Genomic DNA, 27,001 nt, shown 5'->3' on the forward strand with positions numbered 1-27,001 from the left:
GGCCGTTCAGACTCCCAAGAGACATGGTTTTATTTCCTGTAAGGAGGCTGACAGGAAAGTATGAGATGGAGTTAGGAACCCCTCAGGCTCACAGTCCCTGTCTGCACTTCCTGCTGACTTCTTCCCGAGCCCACAGCCAGCTCTGCTGCTAAGTGAAGAAGAAGAGCATCTCCTCCTTGTCCTTGTTGATCAGCGTCTGTTCACGCACCTCCTTCACTTTGATGACTGGTGGATGGGAACGGCTTATCAATTTCCGGCCTCTCTGCAGGAGAAATAAACATGGTGAGCCTGTACTAGCCACGTACGTGCCGTGCTCCCCATGTCCCCTGCCATAAGGTGCTTGAAGAGGCCAGCAAATCTAACCATGCAAACCAGCCACTCAAGGGCCATACTGACTAAAGGGACCTAGAATGTAGACCAGCCCAGCAGGTACCGTGCAGGCTCCATGGAGCATACCTTTTGAGGGACAAGAGCTAAAGCATTTCTGAGCTCAAGGCTTCCATGGGAGACCCTGCAGTGTGACAGGTTGGCCTCTAAAAGTCAGTGATCACTCTATAAAAGCCCAATCCCATACTTTTCAACTCTCTCTTGAACAGAGTTAAGCTGTCTGTGCTGTATCCAATAGACCTGGACTGATGGTCCTAATTAGTCCAAGTTCTTCCATGCCTTTGTCATATACACTGTGTTGGACTAAATTATGAATGTGAGACTTGCTGCCAACTCCCCTCATCCCCCACAGAACTTAGTTGGCTCTTACTTTTGTTCTTGGATTTGCTTGGGAAGGTCCTCTGAAAGTTGCTCTCTGAAGAGGCTCCTCTGCCCTGCCATCCTTCTCATGGCAGTGTGTGTTCTCCCTCGCCCCCTCTACCCCTCAACCCCTTCCCTTAATGAAGTTCCTCTCCAGGAAAGAAAAGCCCTTCTACTAAGAAGGCCCTGTTACATTTAGACCTCCATATATTGAACTATTTCTGTGTAATGTTCTCCCTGTCATCTGAGTCTTGATAATTGCCTGGAAGTCTCTCTCCTAATGAGCTACATCTTCTGAAGGGAACTGTGTGGCAGCTTTCTTTCTGAACTAAGCACTAGGATGTTTAGTAGTATCTTATTATTAATAGTGTTCATCTTTCCCAAATAATGGCATGGGCAACCATGTTTCATAGATGCCAGCCAGCTCCTGCTTCTCAAGAGGCTATGCTTGGCTCCAGATATGCTTCCAGGACACATCTAGAAGGCATAAGGCTGCCACAGTCCATTTTTCTGTGGGGTAAGGGCTTGAGGTCCAGAAGGCACATGCCTAGCAACAGGCAGTTTGCTTGGCCCCAGGTCTGTCTGAGGGTTGGACAGAGAGAGCAACAGGACCTTGAGAGAGACTGGATGTTGGTTTGAGTTCTGTGGCAAGGGTGCAGTACATCTAGGAGGTTGATCCTGGTGAGGAGGACAGCCCCTATGACAGGAACACTAGAAGTGCCTGGCTTTGGAGAGACTTCTCCACTCCAGTTTGGCACTGCATGCAACTGTCTGTTTCTTCAGCAGAGTGATTTGCCTGCAGAGAGGCCTTGGAGCTCGGGCTGGAGAGCCTGAAAGGTACACCCTAGAGTGGCCCTGGCACCACCCCTTACCTTCTTCTTTATTTTAGCCTGGGCCCTGGCTCGAGCCCGTTGCAGACGTTCCTCCTGCAGCTGCTTCTGCATCATGGCCTTCTCTTCACGAAGCCTGGGGACAAGAGGTGAGCTTAGGAAAACCAGAGCCTGGCAGGGATCTCTGCTTTTCCCACTTGGGCTCCAAATTAGCCCATGCCCTCTCACATGTGAAAATGTCCCCTCTGCCATGCCTGTCCTGAGCAAGTGGCTTGGGAATAAGGCAGGCAGGACTATGTAAATGCTATGCTGGCCATGAGGGTGACCTAAGGTTCAGACCACAGGCCCAAGAAAGCATGTGTTCCTGGATCCACATCTATGCCTTTAACTCTTATGCCCACAGACCTACACCCTAGCATCCAACTAGGACATTAGCCTTAGAGCATGTGCCAGGACCCCAGAAGAGGTCGCCCCAACCTTAGGAGAGACAAACAGATTTGGCAGATGGTTGTGTCCCAAGGCCGCACATATAAATGGATGTCCAGGTAGAGAGCTTCTACCCTGTGGCACCAACAGGTAGTGGCCTCAACCTCATGATACAGAGTCCTGACCCTGTGTCTGGGCAGGAGAGTCATAATGGTGGACACTGACTAAATCACCCTGCACACAGCCAAGCCTGCAGCCACAGAAGATTGGGCACAGTGACTGACCTCATGCGCCGCTCCCTCTCCTTGGCCTTCTCAGCCTGCTCAATCTTGACCTGAGGCACTCGCTCTAGATTCTCCAGCAGTTCATCCAGCTGACGCTCCACCACAGTCAGCATCTGCACTGTGCCCAAGTTGGCCTCCTGCTGCATGCCCACACATTTCCGGTAGACTTCCAGCACCTTGTGGTTCAGGCTCTCCAACATCGTGTCCTGGGGACAATCAGTAGTGTGGCATGGCTGCAGGTCCCTGATCACCCTCACATAATAGCCTACAGTAGTCTTCATGGCTTGCCAGCCAGGATGGAACAGCCACAGTGTGGGCACAGAGAGTGGGGTGGAACAGTGGTACCTGCTTTCCTTAGCAGGTATGGTCAGGCTTCTGACTTGGCTCATATCCCATTCCCTCCCCCAGCTTCCTTAGCAAACCCACTGAGGGCCAATCTTGTGTTCCAGGGAACCATGCACTGGCCCCAGCTCCCTGCAGGACCACATTTTGTGAAGACCTGGGTAGATAAATTCATCTGTCTCTGAGCCTATTCCAACATTCAGAAGGCAGGTAACTGCTGTGTGGGTGTTGAGTAGCTACTAATAAACACCAGCAGGCAAAAAGCCAGGTCTAGCCACAGCCAGTGCCCAGTTGCTCTTGGCTAGGCAGAAAGAAGCTAGGCCCCCAGCCTGGTGACCGTCACATAAGGCACTGGGTAGTGCTGGAAAGAACCGAAACCTGACTGAGAAAATGAGATTTCTATGTGTATGTTTGCTAAGCTCCTGACCAGGACCTGGTCCCTATTGCTGAGAGTCTGGGAGAAAGTGTAGGCAGCTGAGGGAATGGGTAAGCAGACAGCCCTGGGCACATGTCACACCAAGCACCCAGAGTCTAGGTAGTGGGCAGGGTCTGGGGTGCAGGCCCTGGCCTCTGCCCTAAGACAACCCTGTCCTTACCTGCTGGTCACCCTGATACTCCCCAAAGTGGAAGACTCGGGCTTTGAGCTCCAGTTCTGCGGCTGACTCTTCCTCCTTGGAGATTGATATCATCATGGAGGCAATCCACTGCTTCAGAAGGTTGACCTCCTTGTCCCTGCAGGATTGGACAGTTCCCTCAGCACGCAGGGTTCCCACTAGGCATGACCTATTAGGCCGAGAGCCCTGTCCTGTTCTGAGGTCACAGGCCTAGAAAAGCTGAGGCTCTGCCCACCAGGGTAGAATTCCAGGGCAGTAAAAAAGGAGCTACCTACCCTTTGTTCCAGATGTCAACAGAAAAGCCACTAGTTAGTCTCTTGCCCTTAACTAACAGTATAAGCTTGTAGGATCTTGTGATGTTCACCAAATTAAAATTTCCTTCTCTTCCTAATTTGTGACCCATGGTGTCTTTACACACTGTTGGGATTCCACTTGAGGTCTTTATGCCTACAGTGATGAGACACCCTGTCCCAGACTCCTCTCCTGGGCTGTCTGTGTCTGGTTTAGCATTAGGGCCACATGCTGTTCTCACTGTGAGGCAAGGAGTGATCCTTCCGTCTGTCCTTTGGAGATGACTGACGAGTGTTGTCATTTCTCCCTTAAATGTGTGAATGCATGCTGCTTGCATGTATTTTGAGACAGGGTCTCTCTCCCCTCTCCTTCCTTCTCCTTCCTTCCCTCTCCTTCCCTCTCCTTCCCTCTCCTTCCCTCTTCCTTCCTTCTTCCTTCCCCTTCCCTCCCCCTCCCTCCCCCCCCCCCTGCCTGGTGCTTGTAAGTGAGCTAGGCCTGCAAGCCCCAAGGATCCCCTGTGCCTTCTGTCCCAAAACCGTAGTTAGAAGTGCACACTACTGTTCCCAGCTGGAATCAAACACAGGTCTTCCTCCTTGCAAGGCAAGTGCTTTACTGACTGAACCATCCTCTTAAACCCTTAAATTTTCTATAGAACGTATCTGTTATTGCAGCTAGATCTAAGGCTCTTTTGCTAAATTATGGTCTATTGCTTTCTCACAAGCTGTTTTCTGGCTTTTTATTTGGTTTTTCTGTTGTTGTTCTTGTTGTTGTTGTTGTTATTTTGTGTTTTTTCTGAAAAAAGATAATGAGTGTTCCAGAGATTGCACCTGCCTGTCACCCGCGTGCTGCTGGGCGCATGGGTGGCTCTGATAGGGGAGAGCAGATCCTCTGAGGAGCTCAGAAGCTCCTGGCCTTTCTACAGAACATCTTGTGCTTCCAGCCCTTGCCAGGTTTTCAGAAAAAAGCTCTACCTAGCAGCTGGAAGTTTCACTTCATTCTGGGGGCAGCCATGCTAGGCCAGTAAGATAAATTATGAAGTGCATGGCTCCCGAGCTAGATATTGAAGTCTCAGCTGGCTCAGGACCTATGCCCTGGCTGCTTCTGTTGCCTGAACTGCTTTCCCAGGGCTCTGAGTAGCTGGCTCCTTCCTGTTCCCCCAACAGAGTGCTGGGCCACACACTAATTCCTCTCAGCAGCTGTCACCTGTCCCTCACATAACTCACCTTGTCTTCTTCCTAGCGTGTGCATTTCCTGTCAGTCAGTGTGTGGGTCTGTCTGCTGTCCGCTGCCATTCAGCATAAAGCTCTCATTGGCAGGCCGTTGGCCATCCAAGAAAAGTTGCTCAGAGGTTAGGGATTTAGTAGCTGGGCCCTTAATACCCCAGCTCAGCCTTTCCTACTCAGCTCCCTTGTACTCTGGAATGGGCCAACAGAAGAGACTGGGATGGGATGTCTGATAGCCACACCCTGCAGCAGGGATTATGGGTCTGTGAGTGTCCAGTGGGTTCAAGGTAGGAGTGGACCCAGGTCCAGCCTTCCCCTGCTGCCAAGCTAGCCACAGTTAGGGCCTTGGGTTTCCCCAGGATTTTTCCAGATCCCTGGTCCCTTGCTGTGCTAGAGAGATTTTGACAGACCTGTCCTCTCAAGGTCTCACCCATTCCAGTCTGGCTCCAGCCTGTCAGGTGACCTTGTACCCTCCCCCTCACCTTCACTTCAGCTGCTTGGTTCCCACCCAATGCTTCATGGCCCCAGTAAGGCAGGTCTTCCCTCTCTCACAGCCTGGGGACTAGTGGTGTTATGTGAGGACCTCTAATACTTCCCATGGCTGAAGTATCTTGAAGACCAGCTTCTAGCCCCTTCCAAGCCATGCCTGCCTCAGGGCCCTGGGATGTAGTGGCCTTCCACATTGTAAAACTGGCTTCCCAGGGCCTGAATAGTGGCAGAAGGGCTGAATAGGAGGTCCTCGCTGCTGCCTTCTGAGTGCAGATGGCTTCAAGGCCCTGCATCCAGACCCTAAACAAGGAAGACAGCTGGTAGTGTAATGGCACAGGAGTGGCAAGAGGGCAGCAGGGACTTACATGCGGATCTGGGTGTTTTTCAGAGTGACGTTCAGTTCATCCAAGGTCTCCTCCATCTCCTGCGTGTTCTGAATCAGCGACAAGTTCTCTTCCTCTAGCTTTGTGAAGACGTCTAAGAGCTGCTGGGGCTCAGTGAAGTATAGTGCCAGCTCCTATGAGGGGTAGGCAGAGGGTGCTGTACAGGACAGGGCTTAGTGGGGCAGTGCAGGGTGCTTGATGGGGTGGGGTGGGGCAAATAGTGCAAGAGCCCAGCCACAGACCTCCCCATCGCTGTCAGTGTCGTCTTGTGATGGAAACATGGTGCTTGACCTAAGGACAGACAATGGGATCAGAGCTTCTGGACCGGTTTAGGCCACAAGTAGTAAGGGGGTCAAAGGACCAAAGACATGGATGGAACATGTTCCCCACCCCTCCCTGACCCCATATTGCCCAAATGTAACCCCAGCCCCCATCAGGGCCCCACAGCCAAGGGACATTCAAAATTCAGTGAGCAGTCTCCAATTAGAGTAAGACTGACTTCTCTTGATCCACTAGGTTCCTCTGCTCTGATCTGCCAGCCGTTACTCTCTAGGTGCAGAGCCTTTGTACCTACCCTCACTTCCCAGCTACCTTCCTACTTACCATTCATTTTCTGAGTGACCCCCCTGAGGCCATCTGGATTGGCTCTGGGGATCTGTCCGATCTACAGCCATTGAGCATACAAATCTCCTCTCAGCATATTCCAAGCAGCACCATACAAGGCAGGCCTCGCCTGTCCTGAGACAGCTCACAGGGTTGCAGAGAGACTGTGTAGCCTCAGCACTATGTGGAGCCCACCTCCACATGCTTCCCAGCCCTTCCCAGTGGCTCCCACCCACCCACTCCAGCTGGGCTCTGCCAGATGCCCAGGAGTCAGAGGTAGAAATGGAGATATAGTGGTGCACAGAACTGCAGCAGCAGAGAAAGTTGCCTGGGCCTCACCACTGCACCTTCTGGGGCCTGTGTGACAGGAGGAATTTGGAGGTAGTTCAGCTCAGCTACCTGTTCAAGGTACTCCAGGAGTCTGCTGAACCCCACTGCCTTGAATCTGCCCTCCAAAAGGATATGGCCTTCTCAGTTGTGGCCTTGTGAAGCTCACAACCCATCCAGTTGTGTGCAGCAGCCCGGTTCCTAGAGTCTAGCTTCCTAAACTGTGTGTATGTAGCTAAATGTGAGAAATAGGAAAATCTGGGCAACAGTGGAAGGTCTTCTAACATTAAGTGGCCAGAATTTAATTACAAGTCAAATAATCTGAACTGTTTGTGAATTCACAGCACACTCAGTCCTGAGCACATACATCATGCCCATTGCACATGCTCATTCCTCAGCATGAATCAGATTATATCTTTGGGTTGTCCCTAAGCATGCCTGTGACATTATATATTAATGTCAAATTGTGTTCTCAGCATTGATGATTCTAAAATCAAAAAGTGATCAACTAAAAACACTAAAGATACTCTGCCTTGAGCAGTATCAACTATCCAGCCAAGATTTAATTATTTATGTAATATAAACAAGCATACCTATCTTGTACACAAATTTGACTTTTAATGTTAATAGTGTATGTGCACAAAAGAGGTTCTTTAAATTCCTTATGATTCCTGATCAGTGAGTGTTTGGTCTGTGTGCCTAATTTACAGACTATATACTCTGAGTACTATAAATTTATCAGGAGAAAGGTTAAAGGTGGAAGCATTATCCTTGATGATAGAAAGAGAGACCAGGGTTCAAAGCCAGGCCAGTATGATCAGGACCTGTATCCTCAGCTCTCCCAACACAAAGTTCAGGGCTAAAGTAACATTGGTTAGGTAGCTGTCATTGTACTCTGACCTCTTGGAGCCTCTGTACCAGGCACCCAGCCAATCAACACATCCGTGTCACTGATGGTGGCTAGTCTGTCTCCATGACAAGACCACCATGCACAAGAAAGGGTGCTTACCCAATAAACACCCCAATAAAAGCATAAACTGGGTAGTTGAGCAGCTGAGGGTACACTGTCCACAGGCATCAGGAAAGAGGATGCAGTGTACAGAACTAAGGAGTAGGTCCTGGGGGGTCCTATAGCAAGGAGAGGCAGAGGATGGGACATGGGAAGGAATGACAAAGATTAGGACTGGCACAAGGAGGCCCATTTCTCATGCCCAGATGCCTTCATCCACACCAATACACTGAAAGTTTGCTGCACAAAAGCAGACTTCAGGGCTGGCAGATATTTCTAAAGAAGAGTGTGAGATGCACCCCCATATGTGGAAAGATAGGTAACATGACATTATTAGAACTCTTCTTGAAAGGCAATATCGAAAGAGGGATGTCAGGACACCACCAGGGTGTGTAAAGAGCTAACAGAAGACTGTTAGGGAGCTGACTAACCAGACCACCCAGGGCCAAGAGACAGGGGTTTGTCATCAAAAAAATGTCACTAAAACACACAGATACAACTTGGGCCTTCAGTGACTGTAGTTTTTCCCAATATTCTGAGCTTCTGACATCTGGAGCCTTGTGGACCCTCCCAGAATAGCCTACAGACAGGAGAAGCTGCCTTTGGCACATGCCTTCCAAGGGGGTGGGGGAAACAAGCCCTCTGCCCCCAACCATTCCCCTCTATTGTGCTGTCACACTGAGGCTACTGACTACCCCAGTCACCCCAGGGCTAGAACCAGGCACCTGAGGTAGCTCCGTGGAATGGCCTCAGCTGTCTTCCCTCTCCTCACCCTCCCCTGTGTTCCTGCCAGCCTGGCTGTCTCCTTTAGTGGCCTTTGCTTCCCTCAGCCCCTCAAGGCCACTCACAGTCTGGAGTCCAGCTCGCTGTGCGGGCTGAGCTGGGTGAGCTGACCGACCTGCGGGAGGCTCTGAATGCTAGATGATAGTGCCTTTACAAGCCGCCCAGTCTTTGTGACCTTCTTCAAGCCGGGAACCTCTGGCAGGGGAAGCAGAAGATTTATGTATGCCCCTGGCATAAGGTGTGAGCCCCCTCTGGGCTGCGGCAGTCATACCTTTCCACAGGAAGGCTGTCTTGCTCTTACTGCCAGATCCTGCTGGAAGCAAAGAGAACCCATATGACCACTGCTGGATCTTGATTTTAGAGGACCCGGAACTGTGTGGTTTTCTGCCTGGTCCCTGGGATCCTCTTTCTGAGAGAAGGGTCTAGTATACTTAAAGCGGGAATTCTGTCCTGCTGTCCAGAGACCATGTCACAGCCTCCATGGGTAATTTTGGAATCTCTTGGCAACTCAGGTTCTCAAACCAGGAGGAAGACGGGGAAGGAAGTGCTTAGGAGGGGAGCCTTTGGTTTGACTGTAAAGCCCATGTCCCTATGGAAAGTCCCACACTGAGCTCCTGGCTCAAAGTGAGCACTTCCATGTGTGGAGCCAGCCATGAAAGGACTGGATGGGGCCCCATCTGTACAGGGTCCCTTTGAGTTGGGTGCAAGCTCTGCACCAGTGCCAGGGCCCACCCTTAGGGGGACACCCTTATCTTTTTCCCACCTTTGTCACCGAATAAGATGGCAGTGCTGTTGTTCCTGGTGAGCTCTGAAGACTCCTTGGCCCTTTTGAAAGCCAGGTGCTTCTCCTGCTGCTCATCCAGCCACTCTTTGGGTGACAACTTGTACAAGAACTCCTTGTAGATCTTGTAATGTTTCAAGGTGTCTTCAAATTTGGAGATTTCGCTAGGCCCAAGAAGGGATGCAGGGAGTTAGGTGGTATCCACCACCAAGTCCTAGCTGGGCTGAGAAAGGAGTCTGCCCTACAGGAACCAAACAGTGGAATTTCTAGAGTTGTGACCCCTCCGTGACCTGCAGGTCCTCATCCATGGGGTCACTCCTACTGCTCTCAACCTGAGCTACAATGCTTCTGTGTCCTGGGGTGTGGCCTCAGCAAAGTCACTAAGTGTCCGTTGCAGCACCACCCACAAGACAGGCCACAGCCTCCCACAGGGTTGAGTCCCTAAGAGGCCTTTGTGGTCCTAAGTGGCCCTTGGCTCCAATGAAGTAACAGGGAACAGTGCCCCCTGTACTCTACCTTTTGATGCTCGTGATCTGGGCTGTGAGTTCCCGGATCTCAACGATCTTCTCTGTCTTGATCTTGGTCTCTTTCTCAGCCCTGAAGGAGGGGGAACCAGGAGGCCAATCATGGATCATTAAAGACCAATCAGAATTGGAAGAAGCCGTGGCCTTAGCTTTGGGCACAGGCCAAGTGGGGAGCTGGTGGGTTGGGGGGTATCCGGGGGTCATGACCATAGGTTGAGATCAGGGCCTGGCTAGGGTTCATGGTTCCAGGTCCAGCTAAGACTGGACTGGACCTGGCCCGGGCAATGGGTTCACATATGCAAGGCCTCAGGGCCTGTAGGCTCACATTCTCATGGCCTGCACTGAGTTGCGGTCATTCTCCCTGAGGAACTCGTCAAACAAGGACGCGTCCTTCTCCAGGAACTTCTCAGCCCTCTCCAGCCTGTTCTCCTCCCGGGTCGCCAGCATTTCCAGCCGCTGGATTTCATTGCGCTTCATTGCCAGGGCATACTGTGGGCCAGCAGAGCAGGCATGAGGGCACCTGGCTGAGCCAGAACCAAGCTAAAGGCACTAGCCTGGACGTAGCCGTTCCCACCTGGAGGAGGAACATGCTTCGCCTCTTCTCCATGTAGTCATTCAGTGTTTCAGGCTCTCTCTTCCTTTCTGCAACAAGACCCAGAAGGAAAGGAAAGGAGAGGAGAGGAAAGGGGGAGGGGGAGGGGACGGGGAGGAGGAGAGGGAGAGGGAGAGGGAGAGGGAGAGGGAGAGGGAGAGGGAGAGGGAGAGGGAGAGGGAGAGGGAGAGGGAGAGGGGCTGGATCCCAAGCTGGAATTCAGCACCCAAGATGGTCCACAGAGGAGGAGGCTGGTGTCCTGCTGCCCACCCAGGGTGTTAGAGTATTGGTAGAAGGACTGTAAAAAATGGAGAAAAGGTTCCCCCAACACATAGCCAACACTCCACATCTGCAGGGGCTATAACCTTGGTTTCAACCAACAGATCAGAACTATATGGAAAAGAATCACATTTGCCCTAGAGGTGTAGTGACAGAATTCCCTGTCACTACAAGCAACTGTTTACATAGATGTATACTGAACCCATCACAAACAGACCTATGGATGACTTAGAAAACAGGGGATCATAAACACAACTTTAAATATCTCTGTGGGTTCTGATTCCAAGGTAGCTCCAGGATGATGTTCCCTGGAATGCTGAGAGGTGACTGTCAGGCTCTCACATGGTTGGCGTCTGTCTGGCTTGTTTTCTCTCACTGTATCATCTTCTCAACTTAGAATAAGGTTCTTGGCAACACTAACCCAGCTAGACTTAGTAACACTGGCCAGGCCCTTGAGGCACAGGAACAATGGGGGTGCTATGTGCTCTCTATGGGGTACTTTAGATTGAGTAGTAGCTAAGTCCGTGGTTATTATTTCAGCCAAGTGAGATGGACAGCTAGACAGCCTCCACTGTGCAGAGACCACTTTGGTCCAAGGACATGTCCTCTGCGTATTGCATGAAGAAACTGTATGTGATCCTGACTTTAGAGGATCCAAAACTGGTTTCTGCCTGGTCCCTAGGAGAGGGGCCTGGTGTGCTTGAAGCAAGAGTTCTGTTCTGTAGTCCAGAGACCCTGTCACAACCCCTATGAGTGATTTTGCCCCTCAAGGACACTAGGTCCCCATGAAAGTCAAGGTCAGGACAGTGAGGAATTTTATGGCCTTCTGCTGGTTCCCACTTCCCCTGCCTGCCACCCTACTTGCCTTTCTCAGCTTGAGGAATGGAGAGCAAAAGCTCCCCCACAATCCCCATCAAGCTCAGCTCTTGATGTCAAGGTAGAGGTTAGGGGTTCTGTTTTATTATCACAGTTAGTGCTTCTGTGGTTCCCCCCATGTACCATGAGGGCAAGCTCAGAACTCGGGGATTACTGCTGGGCAATAAACTAGCAGCTCACAGATACTTGGTTCAATGACTTAACATAGACTGCACAATTCGTGAGATTGGTGCAGTTAGAGGAGTCCAGTGCTAACTCATGACCTATCAAATGCTGTAATGTGATCAAGAACTGGAAGGCAGGTTCCAGATACAGTCTCCCCACTATAGTTGAACTGCCTGTTGACTGTGACTGGCCAATTGTTGTGTGCATGGATGGAACCCAAGCCTCTATGAGCTGAGCCAGCCTCTACCCTTTTGCACCATGGAGCCCCTATGAGATCAGCATGCCCTGGAACTGTGGCCCATCAGGACAGAGCTCTTCAAGGTTTGCAGTGTCGGACACAGAGGGGGCCCTTCGTTAACCATCCCTCCACCCTGCTCCTGCACAAGTCAGGGGTGCTGTACCGCGGGTCATGGCCAGCTTCCAGTCATTGTTTTCTCGGAAGCAGTTCATCTCCTTGGCCTCAGCGTTCAGCAGCTGCTGTTCCATCTCATCTTCCAGCTGTAGCTCCCGGCGCAGGCTAGTGTGCTTGGCCGATACCTTGGATGCATAGGTCATCTTCTGGTGCACTCTCAAAATCTTCTTTTGTTCACGCTCCTTTGGGGATGATGTGCAGTCAGTGGGACCAGGACTCCTACTGGATGCATCTCTCCAGTGACCCTCTTCAGTGCCAGAGGCTGAAGGAGCTCACACACAGAGAGGACACACACACACCTTGCTGAGCATTCTGTTGGTGCTCTTAGAGAGCCCGTGAGCTCTTAATGCACAGCCTCTGGAGTTGAATGGAACAATGCCACTGAGGACGAATTCCCAGGAAGGGCAGCCATAACAAACACAAGTGCTAGCTCAGTGTGCATCCAGATAACAAATGGTACCAGCATGGCTAAGAGATGATCTGTCCATTCACCCAGAATCCCCTTTATCTGATGCTGAGCATTTGATTTGCTAAAACTGAACAAGACTGGCAATTCTTCTGTAGGATGACTTGTCACCTGGCTGGAAGCTCATTGGTGGCTTCTGTCTCCACTGCCCTGAACCTCTGTACTGCCCAGAGGATATCATCTTGATCCATCGAGGATGGCAGGGCAGGGACTGTAACAGCTCTCAAGCCTAAGTGCTGTTTAGCATTGTGAGCTTTGCACTGAAGCCTCCTTATTCAGAAAGAGGAGTCTCAGCAGCAGACTGTTTTTTGCTGGGACCCACCAGCTGCTATAGCCCACTACCTGATAACCCTGAAGAACCTAGCAAATGCTGAATCCAGCCTGAAGTCCCCAACTGGTCCCTCTGCATGATAGTAAAATGACACCCTCAGGTGTGGAGAACATTGAGCCAATGCATGGGGTAGGGTGGAGCTGAGGGTCTGCTGGGTACAAGGTAAGAGGGGTTTAGACTGGAGACCCACTGTGTGAGGAGTGTATGTATGGGGACTCTCTGGGTGGGGAGGGTGCAGGTTGGGCATCTGTAAGGAGGAAATTGAAGATTCTTCAGGGGTGAAAGGGTAGCATGAATTGCCCATGGACATTTTGCAGAAGGCCGTACCCTCAAGGTACTCCTAGTCTTGGAAATAGAAGAAATACCCAAGTCTGCATCCCAAGAAGAGGAAGGCCCAAGGTGAAGGCCAGAGAGAGGCCCGCCTGTGTGTTTTCCATCCCTTCTCAGTGTGTCACAACATCTGAGACCCTTCTTTCAGAGCCCCAAGTTCAAGCTCATAGTCTCTCCTTCTGGAGCTGGGCATGGCTCACGGGTCTGTCCCAGTTTCAAATACTGAGGCTGAAGGATGTCTTTCACCCCATGTGATTCTAGCATGGGACCCTGCAACCCTGAGAGAAGCAGATGCTAAGCCTGTGTCAGGGGACACAAGCTGCCAGGTCAGGTCAGGAGAAAAGAGGGGTGTAGCAGGGGAACTGCATTGTCTGGGCTTCTTCTGCTGTTCTGAGCTGCGGTTGTGGGATCCGGGGATGCATGGCTCCTAGTCATGTGGACAAAACAGGCAGCAAGCTGGGGTACCAAGTGAGACGGGGTAGGGGCATACTGTGTATCTGTCCTGTGCCTGTGGGATTCCAAGCAGGGGAGAGGTCCAGAGGAGAGAACCTGTGGATTTGAGTCTGGCCTTGAAGGACAAGAAGGATGCTGAGAGAGAATGGCAGGTCTCACAGGGGAGAGTGGAAGAGGTAAAGAGATTTGCAGGGAAAGTGGGTCAATGATTGTTCTGGAGTAAGAGAGAGTTGGGGAGGGAGACATTTACCTGAGATAAATGTCTGAGGGAAGAGGGGCTAGTACTCAAAAAGAGGCAGCCCCAGGTCTAGATACTTACTGCAATAGCTTGATTCTGCTCCTGCTCTCTGAGCAAAAAGTAATCCATGTCCCTTGATATGTGGAAAGGGTTACTTGAGCGGTCAGAAATAGTCACATTCCCTGGAGAAGGAGAAAACAGACTGAGTCTCAGGGGTCCCTGGGCCTTTTTTACCCAGCACACAGCACACAGCATTGGTGAATGTGTTCCCATCCAGCCACCCCCAAAGTCTTCTCTTGGGTCCTGAAGCTCCACAAACTTTCCTCTGTGATTTAACCCAGAGGAACTGGGCTCCTTCCCAGCATCGGTCCTGGTGTGAAAATCCCAGCAAGGTTCCTTTCATGGAGAAGGAAAGCCAGAGCCAGCTGCCCAAACATGATAGAACTGAGCCGGTGTTCTATGGGTAAAACAGGTGGGACACAGGCCAGACCAACTCCTGGAACACCCGGGGTGGGGGATGGGAGGACGGGAAGAAATCCATCCATGGAGCCCCGAGTCAGGGCTCATGCTGGTCTGCTCTGTAAACCCCAGGTCATACCTTCTTCCTCTACACTGACCCAGATTCTAGTGTGTTCACTAGAGGTGGTCTTTGTGAGCTCTGAGAGGCCAGGAAGTCAGAGGGTCCCATGGGGTCCTAATCCAGCAACTCGGAAATCTTAGGAATAACTATGAAAATCCAGGACAGCTCTGGGAAGCATAGGGAGTCCTGATATGGTAAACGCTATTTGAGAGTCCCGGGAGAGAGAAAGAGTAGCCACAGGTCTGCCTTAAAAGCCCCATATCCGTACTTATGGCTACATGGAGTTTTGGTCAATTAAAAGTGAGCCAGAGGGGCTGGTGAGATGGCTCAGTGGGTAAGAGCACCCGACTGCTCTTCCGAAGGTCAGGAGTTCAAATCCCAGCAACCACATGGTGGCTCACAACCATCCGATCACGAGATCTGACTCCCTCTTCTGGAGTGTCTGAAGACAACTACATAGTGTACTTACATATAATAAATAAATAAATCTTTTTTTTTTAAAAAAAAGTGAGCCAGAACTCTTGGCTGGGGCTTCTGGGATGGCCCTTTCCTTACAAGGCTGAGGTGCTGAGTGGGCAATGTGGTGGACACAATCTAGAATCACCCAGGAAGGTATTGTCTAGAGCAGGTTGGCCTTTGGGCCTGTTTGTGGGGGATTGTCTTGGTTTTGTTGATTGATTTGGGAAGACATCAGCCCACCATGGGCAGCACCATTCCTTAGGGTTGGGACCTGGACAGTGTAAGAGTGAAGGTGAGCTGAACCCCAGGCTTGCACGCATGTATTTCTCTCTGTTCTTGGCTGGCTGTCTTAAGTTCCTGCCACCTTACTGTGACCTGGAGCTGTGAGCTAAACTAAGCCCCTTCTCCCATAAGTGGATTTTTATGGGGTATTTTATCACAGCAACAGAAAATTAGGGCTGACAGATTTTTTTTTATCTTTTTTGGTTCCTTTCTTCTTGCCTTGAGTCAAACACAAAGGAGCATATCAGCCTCTCTGTGACCACAAGACAATCTTGTATTTGCAAATTCTGGGGAGACAAAGACGGAGGACCTGGTCACCCAGACGCCTTCTTGAAGTTTTGGGGCTCAGCCCTGACTCATTTCTCACTACTCATTACCCCCACTGCCAACTCTCCTTGTGTTGCTGTTGAGTTCTGTCCAACAGGAAGAGAAACACTCCCCTCTACCTTGCACCCTGGAGGCCAGCCTGAAGCACCCTAGGAGAGGGCCCAAATTTCACCTCCACCTACCCTGCTCAGGAAACTACCTTTGTTTTTCTTTGACTCTTTGCTCTTCTCTTCAATGAAGGAAGAGAAGCTGTTGTTTATTAAATCCTGGCTGCCTCCTGCTGAGAGACAAGAGAGAGCAACAGCAGTGACATGTCTGGCCCTGAGAACTGTCAACATACAACAAGGCTGGTGAGGGTTCCAGACTCAGGGGGCACCAGTTTAGCAACCTCGATGAACCTTCAGGTCTTCATCTGAGGTGAGGATACTGACTTAAGCAACATGGAGAGATTTTAGACGCAGGTCAAGTGTGCCTAACTCCTCCCATGGCCTAATGGAAATGTCGGAGGCGCATTCCTTAGGAAGCACCACCCACTTCCATCTAAAGAGGAGTTCTGCTTAATCTGGCCCTGTGACCAAGAAATGTACAGTAAAAGGCCAGTTTGGTCCCCAGGATGGGAATATATCTTCCTTCAGGCAACCTGAGGCACTTGCAGTCCAGCTGGTTTGTCACCTTGTCACCTGACACCCACAGGAAAGAGCCATGTGTTCCCCACACCTCCAAGTCTGCCAGGATTCCAGCATCCTGTACCCTGCCAGGGGAGCCAGAAAGAGCAGAACTTGGGCTAAGTCAGGGATGGCTGTGGTCCCCAGTGCCCTGAGATAGGGAAAGTCAGGCCTGAGTGGAAGGATGAGGCTGAGCAGAACCCTGGAGGCCCAGCAAACCTGTCTAACCAGCAAGAAGGCTCAGCCTGAAGCCTGGTGGACCGCAAGACGAGTGAAACTACAGTCTCACTGCAGGCAAAGGGTGGGGAATTCGGAGAGTCAGGCATCCTTCATTCTCCAGAGCTCGCTCTTGCAAACACGGCTCTTCCAGGTCCTACCCTCCCCCAGCCCCTCTCGCTGGCTAAACCATTAGATAACATTTCTAAAGCTAGCTTCCAAGGTCTAGTCCCCTATTTGGCCATCTCCTCCTCCTGAGGCCAACCACCAAAGTTCAGCCATCAAAATGCTATACTGACCAAGCCTGTCCAATCAAAATTAATCAACTTAGACTGGTGTGGGGCGTCCCCTTCCCTGTCTATACTGTCATTTGCCCATGGGCTATGCTTGCCCCCTCCTTCTTCAGAGACAGTCCTTTGTCCCTTTGAGGCAAATATTCTTCCCCTCCCCGCCCTTGTTTCTTTTCCCTTCTCCCTCTTCCTCTGTCTCCTGTCTTTCTCTCCCTGCCCTTTACTCTTCTACAAGAGGGACAAATTAATCTCCTTTGTGCTGAGAACTTGGTTGTGGTACAATCTGTCCTTTCACTGGTGAGTTGGCTCAGCAGTTACACGCCTGCTCTTGCAGAGAACACAGGTTCTGTTCTCGGCACCCATGAGGTGGCTAATAACCATCTGTAATTCCAGTCCCAAGAGATCTGACACCCTCTTCTGGCCTCTGAGGGCATCAGGCACACATGTACACACATGCAGGCAAATCACCCATACACAGAAATCTTTAAAAAAAAAAAAGCTTTTGAAAAATACATAAATTTGGGAGGGGAAAGGAATGGATCAGGGAGGAGTTAAGGGGGAGGAGTTGACGTGAATATGATCAAAATACATTCTCATAAAACTCAAAAATTTAATAAAAATATTTGTAAGGGCTATAGAGATAGCTTGAGAGTTAAGAGTAGGCACTGTTCTTCAACACCTATAAGGAAAATCCTTCTCTTCTGGCCTTCCCAGACACCTGCACACATGTGACAAACATATAAATGTAAATAATAGAAGTAAGTAAATATTAAAAAACAAAACAAAATTCTATGCATTGCATGCACACATCCTTTACTTTTTCACTAAAAAAATTTTGACTACTTGCTGCAACATACATACACTGCTGACTCTTCAGGACCTGATGTCACGTGAGGAAGGCAGCCAGCCTCCATGATGGGTGGAATGAGAACAGGGGTGAACACTGCTTCAGGGCTCTGTCGGTCCTTGAGAGGAATAGCCCCTGCATGGAAGCTTTGCTTCTCAGGAACATTCTGGCATCCACCAGCATAAGTGAAGAATCCTGTAAGATGGCTGAAACCCACAGTGGACCTCCTCATCTGCCCACAACCACCCCCAGGACCTCCTCATCTGCCCACAACCACCCCCAACACACACAAACACCCTCATGGTTTCCCTTGCACTGATTGCTGATCCACTTTATATAGAAAGTTCATGTGAGCTGGATGTAGTGACACATGAGTGTCTAAAGGTTAGGATTAACCAAAAGCTACTTGAGGGCGGGGGGGAGGGGTGCTTATTTGGCTTAAGCTTCCACATCATAGTCCATCACTGAAGGAAGTCAGGACAGGAACTCCAACAAGGCAGGAACCTAGAGGCAGAGGCTGATGCAGATGCCATGAAGGGGTGCCACTTCCTGTCTTGCTCCCCATGACTTGTTCAACCTGCTTTCTCATAGAACTCAGGACCACCCGCCCAGAGATGACGCCAATGGATGAGCAATCAATCACTAATTTCGAAAATAACTTTCGAAACAATCACTAATTAAGAAAATGCCTGCCGGGCGTGGTGGCTCATGCCTTTAATCCCAGCACTCAGGAGGCAGAGGCAGGTGGATTTCTGAGTTCGAGGCCAGCCTGGTCTACAAAGTGAGTTCCAGGACAGTCAAGGCTACACAGGGAAACCCAGTCTCGAAAAACCAAAAAATAAAAAAAAAGGAAAAAAAAAGAAAAAAAGAAAATGCCCTACAGCCGGATCTTACAGAAGCATTTTCTCAATTGAGGGCCTCTCCTTTCATATGACACGACCTTGTGTCAAGTTGACATAAAACTAGCCAGCCGATGGGTCCTTCCAGGTCAGTGGGATCTGTGTTCCAAGATCAGGGTCATTTATAGTCGACTCAATAAGCATGTCTTCTTCCACAAACAGGCATTTCATGTTGGTACTTGGAGCTGGGAGGGCTTCGTTTTGGGCAAAAGGGTGGAGCTGGATGGCAAGGTCGGATGTGCAGCAGCACGTGCATTTAACTGGTTAAGAATCTCTATTTTTTGGGTCTTTTACCGAAATTTAAAGTCTGAAACCCGTGGCTTTGCGCACACACACACCCCTAGCAAAAAAACAAAAACAAAAACAAAACAAAAAAAAAAACGAGCCCCTCATGGGACGCTGGGAGTTTTTTCAATCTTTCACCATTCTCAACTTTGCAACGAGTTCTCAGGCTTAGCGCTACCGTCCTAGGTCCCTTGCTCTGCCACTGCCGCATGGACCTCCGCTCTGCACACTCCAGCTCTCTGAGGACCTGCCAGTGGCTGAGGCTTCCACCGTTCCCTGTCTGATCAACCTCCTGAGCGCTCGGTCGCATGAGCGCCCACTGGTGGCCAAGAGAAAGCTATGTTTGGCTCAACCACCGCAGTCCCTCATGTAAATGAGGACAACCAACTCAAAGGACAGTGGAAACGCCCCTCCCTAACCACTTTCTGCATTTAGGTACAAAGAGGCGCCCTGTTCTGGACTTGCTGTGTCAGTGGTAGAAGGCTGCACTGCAGTGGAGAGAGGAAGCAGGGGACCGGTGCTGGGCAGAGTAGACGGAGATCCCGAGAAAGACAAAGAAGCAGGGGAAAGGCTGGGACGCACCAAGAGAAACTGCAGCCAGGCAACAAGATGAGCTCCTGGGAGCCGCCAAACATTAAAAGCTGAGGTGGCAGCTGCAGCGCATGAACTCACCACGCTACCTAGGCTGCAGGCCTCGCCTGAGTCTTCTGCTTCCTGTAGTGAAACTCCTCAAAGAGCAAATGATCAGGAGGCTCCTAAGTCAATTAGTGGGGGAACCATGCCTGGCCAGGTTACCCTTTCACCTACTAAAAGAGTAACTGCATTTCCTGAGGTGCTCTCTCCCACTATGGCCAAGAGTCTAAAGGGACCAGGGACAGTTTTCCATTCAGAGAACACTAAGAGGTTCACAAAAATGCTTCACGGAGGGGCCAGGCTGCCACCAGATCTCCATGGAGCTGATGCCACTTGGTCTCTGTGCTCAAGTGATGTATGTACCCCCAGCCCTTGCTTCCCAGGCTGCCCACCTCAGTGCCTGATGTAGACATGGTGTACGGGACTAGCCTCTGAGCTAAACTACCAGTTTTGAGAGTCCTGCTGGGCCTGCCTGCAAAAGACCATCATAGCTGGGCCTGCTGGATCGTATTTAAAAGGGAAAGAAAAGGTCATGGGACCCTCACCAATCAGTAGCCAGTCAACCCTCCCAAACAGCTTTATACAATTCTGTGAGCGTGGCTTGTAGTCTGTCTCAGGTCTCCATCTATGTAACTATAAGAGAGTCATCATCCCTGCTGGATACAGACTTTCCACTCCAGCCCACGCTCCTCTCAGTAACCCCTCACCCATGTGCTATAGCAGTGGGTCTCAAATCTGCAGCCCTTTAATACAGTTCCTCATGGTGTCGTTACCCACCCCCAACCATAAAATAATTTTATTGCTACTTCATAAACTTTGCTACTGTTGAGAATCATAATGTAAGTATCTGTATTTTCCAATGGTTTTTGTCGACCCCTGTGAAAGGGTCATCTAACCCACACAGGGGTCAAGACAGGTGGAATTATACCTCAGCTGGAGACTTTCTGGTTGGAGAAGGTGGGTGGGAGTAGACATTGTTTAATGTCTCTCCCTGGGAAGGAATTTTAGTAACAAGATACTATTAGATAGATAATGGCCAGGTCCTTGACATGCAATTCCTCTTTTGTTGAGGTGGGGGCGTAGGGTATGCTGCAGTGCCCTGGAGAACAACAAAACCCTGGCTGTGCTTCAGCCCTCAGTGCCCCGGTTTGGTATGCCACTTGAGCATGTCTGCTACCAACTCACAGTAGGGATCTGTGCAGAGAGCGCCCCTCTCTCAACACCCAGGCTAAACTGAGACACTGCCGCAGCGTGAGGGTGGGCTAGCACACAGGGCCCTGGCCTCCCTGTCTTTGTCTCCACCCCGTGTCCTTTCATTCACACGTCCTCCTTGTGATGAGTCTGGGCTGGAGTTGCTTTGAGATGTTAGTTCTGTTCTAATTTCTTTTGAAGAGCTTCCAGACAGCTTGCTTGGTGGCTGTTTCTCTACTGCTCCTGGTGGGTAGAGAGTCTCTGCTTCCCATCCTTGTCTGTCTTGGCAACACCATCTTCTGTGTTATTTATCAATAGTGGCGTCTCACCTGGGCTCTGACTTTAAGTTCTCTCGTTTGTGACAGACTTAGTGGCTGCCTGTATATAATTCAAGTCCCTTGCTCACTGGGGAGCAGGGTTCTTTACAGTTTGTCTTTTACCCTATCAAGGATATCTAAGTGTCATATCAATGTCTAACTGTCCCAGGGAGGGTTACAGATAAGAGCCAGTGGGGCTGAGACGGTGGCCTTCTCTGTTCTATCTGAAATTAACCTGCCTTGGGTTTCTAGAAGATGAGGTCACCCTGGCCTCCAGGGGATGCCTGGAATTAACCATCCTCTCCACCAGGCTATGTCCTGGAAGCTGTATGCATCTGACTACAGTCCAGAGTTTAAAATGGGATGTTTAAGGAGGAATCACTCAAAATGCAAATAGGTGACCAGACTCCTGAGGGGGTCAAAGGAAGGAGGTGCCCCATGGGGTAACTGAGGCAAGAGTCTCCCAAAGGACTGGAGAGATGGCTGGGTTAGATGCTTGCTAGGAGGCCTAATGGCCTGAGTTTGATCCTCAGAACCCACACAGTGGAAGGAGAGGGATGATGCCCTGAAGTTGTTCTCTGACCTTCACACACACACACACACACACACACACACACACACACACGTGATTTCTTTGAGTTAGTACAGAATGAGAAGGTATGGGGAAGTAAAATAATACTAAGGGTATGTGAAAATGTATAAAGAATCATACTTCCCATATATAAATGAACACACACAAATACTGAAGTTATGTCACTTGATCTGACAATGCTTTTCATTAGAGCCATATACAAACAAAACAAAACAAAACAAAACAAAACAAAACAAAACAAAAAACAAAAAACCCCAAACACCAGCATAAGAAATCCCTTTTTGAGTCAGGGGAGTCAAAACAATATAAGCCGTTGTTATTGTCCTTGGTTGACCCTGAGGGTCAAAGTTCTTTTTCACTGAAGCTGCCATGTACTTTGCACACAGGTCTTGGAGGATCCAAGCTGTGTCTGACCTGTAGATCTCCTCTCTGAGGACTCACTTCCCTAGCACAGGATGGTGCTGCCCAAGCTGCCAAGGGAGGAAAGCAACCAAAGGTCCTGCACCGCAATGATGCCTATGAACCACATGACCAGCAAGCATGGCACTCGTCTTGGCAGTAATTACCAGATCCCTAACTTAAGTTAGGCTAGTTAGGACTTAAGTTGTGGGCTAGTATACTGGCTAGTTTGCTATCAACTTAACCCAAGCTAGAGTGAGTCATCCGAGAGAAGGGAGCCTCAGCTGAGAAACTGTCCCCATAAGATCCAGCTGTAAGGCATTTAAATATATATATATATATATATTGATCAGTTAGGAGAGGGCCCAGCCCATTTGTGTGCTATCTCTTGGGAACTATAAGAAAGCAGGCCCGTGGAGAGTTAGCCAATAAACCCTTCTCCTCCATGGCCTCTCCATCAGTCAGCTCCTGCCTCCAAATTCCTGCCCTCATGAACTGTTATATGGAACTGTGAGCAAAATAAAGCCATTCCTTCCCAAGTTGCTTTGACCATGTACTGTTCTAGGATGAGAGGCGACATCATCTGTTTGCAGCCTTGTTTTTAAAAGGAGAGAGACTATGGGAGAGTGGGGGCTCTAAATATCCTTTAGGGAGCAAGTGTGTATAATAGTTCATCTTGTGAAATCACACAAAGTCTCCATTGGTAGCAGCTGGTGATGAAGCACATTCCGTTCATGCCGTGGGATTCTGAGTCTGCTCGGAAGCATGAAATGTCTCCAGTTTTGTTTTAAAATAAAGCTTTTTTTTGCAACAGGGTTTCTTTATGTAGCCCAAGCTGGCCTCAGACTCACAATCCTCAGTAGGGTCTCCTTATGTAGCCCAGGCTAGCCTCAAGCTCACCACCATCCTCTTGCTGCATTGCCCCAGTGCTGGCGTTACAGGGATATACCACCGTTCACGGGAAAGGCAGGGGTGGGAGGGCATTTTTTATTATGTGGGGGAAAAGACAAGCTGTAGACTCATGTTTCTGCTCAGATGTGAACAGAGCTCGCTTGGAGATGGCTCTGAGCATCACTGTGGTGTCCGGGGAGATGTTGGAGGTAGGCTTTCCAATAGGTTTGGACTATGGAGGACTTGCCCTAAAAACACATTTTTTTTAAGCAGAAGAAAAAAGAAAAAGAAAAGAGGTGGCTCTGATTTGAAAGCTGAAGGGAGCAGACAATGCAGGAATGATAACACTGTCCACCTCACAGTTTCCTAGTGTGAGCACTGACAAGCATCCATGTCACTTGACCTGGGGACCAGCCAGCTCTCCTCCTCTAGACTCAGCCTAGCAGCCACAGCAGAAAAGAAGTAGAGAGGCTTGCTTTTACAGTGGCATCTCTCCCTACCTGCTACTGTCTACTATGTGTTCTTTCAAGTTCATGCACGGAAGTCCGTATCCCCACAGTACCTCAAAATGCAGCCTTGTTTGTAAATAAAGGCCATTGCAGATGTGTTTAGGAAAGCTGAGAACATTCTAGCATACACCCAAGTTCACAGTGATAAGAAGGACGACACTGGGGCACAGACACACACTGGAGGAACTCTATGGAAGAGCAAAGGCAGAAGTGGGTGGCGCCCTTAAGGCCAAGGGCAGTCAGGATGCCAAGTGCCCAACAGAAGGCAGAGGCACCTGGGTCAGACTCTCCACAAACCTCAGAAGGCACCAGCCCTGTGCTCCTTTTTCTCATGGCAGTCAAAGCTGTGCAACAGGCTTCTACCAGCTAAGCCATGAAGCCCTAGGTGGGGTTCTGCATCACGATAGCCACAGGAAAAGCATGCACAGTGTTGCTTTAGAACTACGTCAGTATTTGAGTGAGTTTACACCAAACTGTCCCAGGGTTCCTTTTGCCCTCCAGGAGCCCCCACCCAGCTCAGTACTTACTGTCTTCAACCATTTTCACGGAGAACCTAGAGGACCGTGCCTTGAACGCCATGGCTGAGGACCAACCGGTGTGCAAAGCTTGGCCTTAGCTGAAGCAGATTCTCGCCTGGAGAGTGACACAGTACTTGAGAGGATGGTTCCCCCAAACCCACAGCCCACTTTGAACTGAGTGACTTGCATTTCCACTATGTGGACTAACACTGCCTATTCCCTGTATCCAGGTTTAATGGAATCTACTATTCCCCTCCTGGGCAAGGCTGGCCCATATCTTCCTGTTCTCGGAACACACCAGCTTTGGTCTGCCTGGAGCCTCTGGGGAGCCTCTCACCTAGGTGAGGTTGGAAGGGTGAGGGGCGGGACTTCTCCCTTTAAAACTGGGCTCAGATGTCACTCTGAGAGACCTTCCTGCACCAATGCATGTAATGACCCTTCGTTTTCTTCTTTACAAGGTCAAGTGGTTACCTCTTACAAGACTTTTATTGCATATGTCTTCCAGAATGCAATCTGCACGGAAGCAAGCCCTCTGTTCCACCTGTTAGAGCTCCCGACGCTATGCTATGCTAGGTTCCCTTCAAAATGAAGTGAGTTTTCCTGTTTGCAGAAGCTCAACTAGTGTTCCAAATCTCAACGAAGCAGGGCCGAGGGTGGAGCCCAGGATTGCTTGCAGTCTGAGCATCTCTACCTCAGCCAAAACACTACCAGAGAATCCTGCCTCCTAACACCCCAGCTTCTCTTGGCACACCACACCCTGGGGCAAGAATGCAGCAGCAAGGGAATGGACCAGTGCTTAAATGGGGCCTGTCATAGATAAAGTGGAAAAGAGCACCGAAGGACGCAAAGCCTTGCAAGGGACCCAATAGAGTATTTGATCTCGGACCAGAGCCCCACAGCCACCCCGCTGGAGCCCACCCCCAAGCCCCCTGGCCCAGCCCCGCGCGCACCAACCAGCCGCGTGCACTCAGCTTGCTCCGAAGCCTCGGTCGGCAATTCTCCAGTCTTCTGGTCCTGAACTGCGTTTGCGACGCCAAGGCAACTATTCTCACAGGAGCTGTGATGTCATAAAGCCCCGGAGGCGGGCCCGGGCACACTGGGCGGGCTGGCGGGCCGGCGGGCGCGGAGTACTGTGCAGGACTGTGGCAGCTAAAGAGCAGAAGACACGGACTCAGGGAAGGGACAACGACTAGAAGCAGAGCGATCCGGGTTGTTGCAACCCTGCAACCCGGGGACAGGGTACGTTTGCCCAGCGCACTAGCTTCTTTCACCCCCAGATTCTCCTGCCCATCCGTAAAGGATTTTGTTGCAGCTAGGGCACAGACAACAGCCTGGCTCTTCAGAGAATATTTAGGAGTCTTGGGGCCGGGGAGGACGACGGTAAAACAGTCTACAGGCTAGGAATGTGCCAAAGACAGTCTCCCTTAGCTCCTGGCGCTACTCAGGGTCGCTGGCGCCACCCAGTGGGTGGAGAGATAGAACCAAGGCAAGAAGGCCAGGGGTAGGAGTGTAGAAGGATCCTGGAATGGGTCAGGGACCCTTGAATCACCAAAGGGACAGTATCCCGCAGGGCAGTCCAGCGCTGGGCATGGGGGAGCCAGGAAGAAAGGGTGGGCCCTGCATATGTGGTTTGTTGGTTTTGTTTGTTTGTTTGTTTGTTTGTTTGTTTGTTTGTTTTTTATGCAGCTAGTGTTAAATACTCTTTGCAAGCAAGTGGCTCCCTGCCTGGTGTTGGAGGAGGGCCCTTACACTGTGGTCTAGAATTCCCAATATTCTGGCCTCAGCTTCCCAGTAGGCTGTCAAAATAGCCAGACAAACTACAAAACAAAACAAAAATAATAGGAAGAAAGAAAGGAAGAAGAAAGAAGAAGGAAGAAGGAAAGAAAAAGAGAGAAAGAGAGAAGGAAGGAAGAGAAAGAGAGAGAGAGGGAGGGAGGGAGGGAGGGAGGGAGGGAGGGAGGGAGGGAGGAAAGAAGGAAGGAAGGAAGGAAGGAAGGAAGGAAGGAAGGAAGGAAGGAAGGAAGGAAGAACAACAGTAAAACCTGCACCAGGTTTGGAGTGCTTATTTATTCAACCAGTCAAGCAAATATTTCAGAAATCATTCATCTTTCACACCACGAGGGCTTTTACGAATTTAGAAAAATAAGCCACCAAAAGAGAACAAATGAGGGTGCTACCATTCCTGGTGTTAGCACACCTGTCCTGAGTCCCCGGTGAACCCTCACAGGGTGTCCTTTAAGCCAGGTATTGTTCTCAGCGCAGATCCATTCAGTACTTACTACCATCCTGATGACTAGGTCCGGTTCTGAACCACCACCCCTCAGCATGAGGAACCAATGTGAGCCTAAGATCCTAGAAGAAAGGCACACTGTGTTCAACATTGTACAAGCCAGAGTGATCGGTGAAACCTCAAAGACTGCGGAGAGTTGGAATGCTGCAAATCTAGAGCCAAAATTATCTGAGGTAATACTAGCCCTCGAAACAGCCACTGTGATTGACAGAACATTCTTGTAACTGTTACATAACTCTTCTCGGAATGTTCACACCTCTAACTTCTACCAACACAAAGGCCGAGAATGTCCTCAGATGGCATCTGAGGCCCACAGCAGAGAGCTCCACACCCTTCCTTGTAACCCAAGTCTGTGTTCCTCGGCCATAGCCGCTCAGTGTTTGGCTAGTTACTTCCTGTGAAGCAGAGCTGGTTTTACGTCAACACCGGTGAAGGCAGTTACCCAGACACGCTCCAACTCCCACCTCTTGTGGATCTTATGCATTATTCAAAACGATGTGTCTCGTACCAGAGATCGGGGAAGCCTGGAGGCGTGCTCGGTAAAGACGATAAGCTTTCTGCTGTGCCTCTTGGTTCCTCGGAAGGTTAGAGAAGAGATCATCTAGAAGATGTGGCATGGTATGGAAATTTAAACAAATTTTTACTTACGGGGTGGGAGAGCTCAGAGGACAACTTAGGGGAGTGGATTCTCTTTCCACCCTGTGGCTTCCTGGGATCAAACTCAGGTTAGCAGGCTTGGTGACAAATGCCTTTGCCTGCTGAGATCTTTAATCTTAGTCTAACATTTGATGATGAAAGCTTATTTTAAAAATTAAGGAGATGGTGTGTAGTAAGGCCACTGTAGCTGTCCCTGCAAAAGCCCTCTATGTGGTGGCCTGGGTCCTCCTACAAATCTCTTTCCAAGCCGGGCGTGGTGGCACACGCCTTTAATCCCAGCACTCGGGAGGCAGAGGCTGGCAGATTTCTGAGTTCGAGGCCAGCCTGGACTAACAAAGTGAGTTCCAGGACAGCCA

At 50.1% G+C, this 27,001-nt stretch overlaps 1 protein-coding gene across 29 annotated transcripts; it reads right to left on the reverse strand.

Moving 5' to 3' along the window:
- Cfap100 (cilia and flagella associated protein 100) lies at window positions 1-26,038 on the reverse strand. 29 transcript variants are annotated; one of them, XM_011241341.3, is made up of 18 exons: window positions 24,649-25,528; window positions 23,708-23,813; window positions 17,479-17,670; window positions 15,646-15,723; window positions 13,880-13,980; window positions 11,970-12,162; window positions 10,231-10,298; window positions 9,982-10,145; window positions 9,649-9,729; window positions 9,115-9,296; window positions 8,623-8,664; window positions 8,417-8,546; window positions 5,872-5,920; window positions 5,612-5,763; window positions 3,226-3,361; window positions 2,288-2,493; window positions 1,620-1,713; window positions 1-262 (listed from the first exon to the last, which is right to left on the reverse strand). In XM_011241341.3, exons 5-18 carry the CDS (start codon window positions 13,925-13,927, stop codon window positions 149-151), a joined length of 1,659 nt encoding a protein of 552 aa, XP_011239643.1. In that variant the 5' UTR covers window positions 13,928-13,980; window positions 15,646-15,723; window positions 17,479-17,670; window positions 23,708-23,813; window positions 24,649-25,528; the 3' UTR covers window positions 1-148. The 29 variants fall into 29 exon arrangements, 25 of the variants coding, with proteins under 25 accessions (XP_011239643.1, XP_011239645.1, XP_011239644.1 ...); XM_011241343.3 differs by having other exon boundaries at window positions 15,629-15,723; XM_011241342.3 differs by having other exon boundaries at window positions 15,646-15,726.
- Between the last annotated feature and the right edge of the window lie 963 nt (window positions 26,039-27,001).

The sequence above is a fragment of the Mus musculus genome, chromosome 6, assembly GCF_000001635.26.
Source record: "Mus musculus strain C57BL/6J chromosome 6, GRCm38.p6 C57BL/6J".
Taxonomy (NCBI): Eukaryota; Metazoa; Chordata; class Mammalia; order Rodentia; family Muridae; genus Mus; species Mus musculus.

Coding starts and splice junctions, on each gene's coding strand:
- Cfap100 (XM_017321584.2), bottom strand. CDS start 23,759: ATGGCGTTCAAGGCACGGTCCTCTAGGTTCTCCGTGAAAATGGTTGAA. Junction 9,730..9,981: donor TCAGTGCAGGCCATGAGAAT/GTGAGCCTACAG, acceptor CCCCTCCTTCAG/GGCTGAGAAAGAGACCAAGA. Junction 8,547..8,622: donor GACAGCCTTCCTGTGGAAAG/GTATGACTGCCG, acceptor TTCCCCTGCCAG/AGGTTCCCGGCTTGAAGAAG.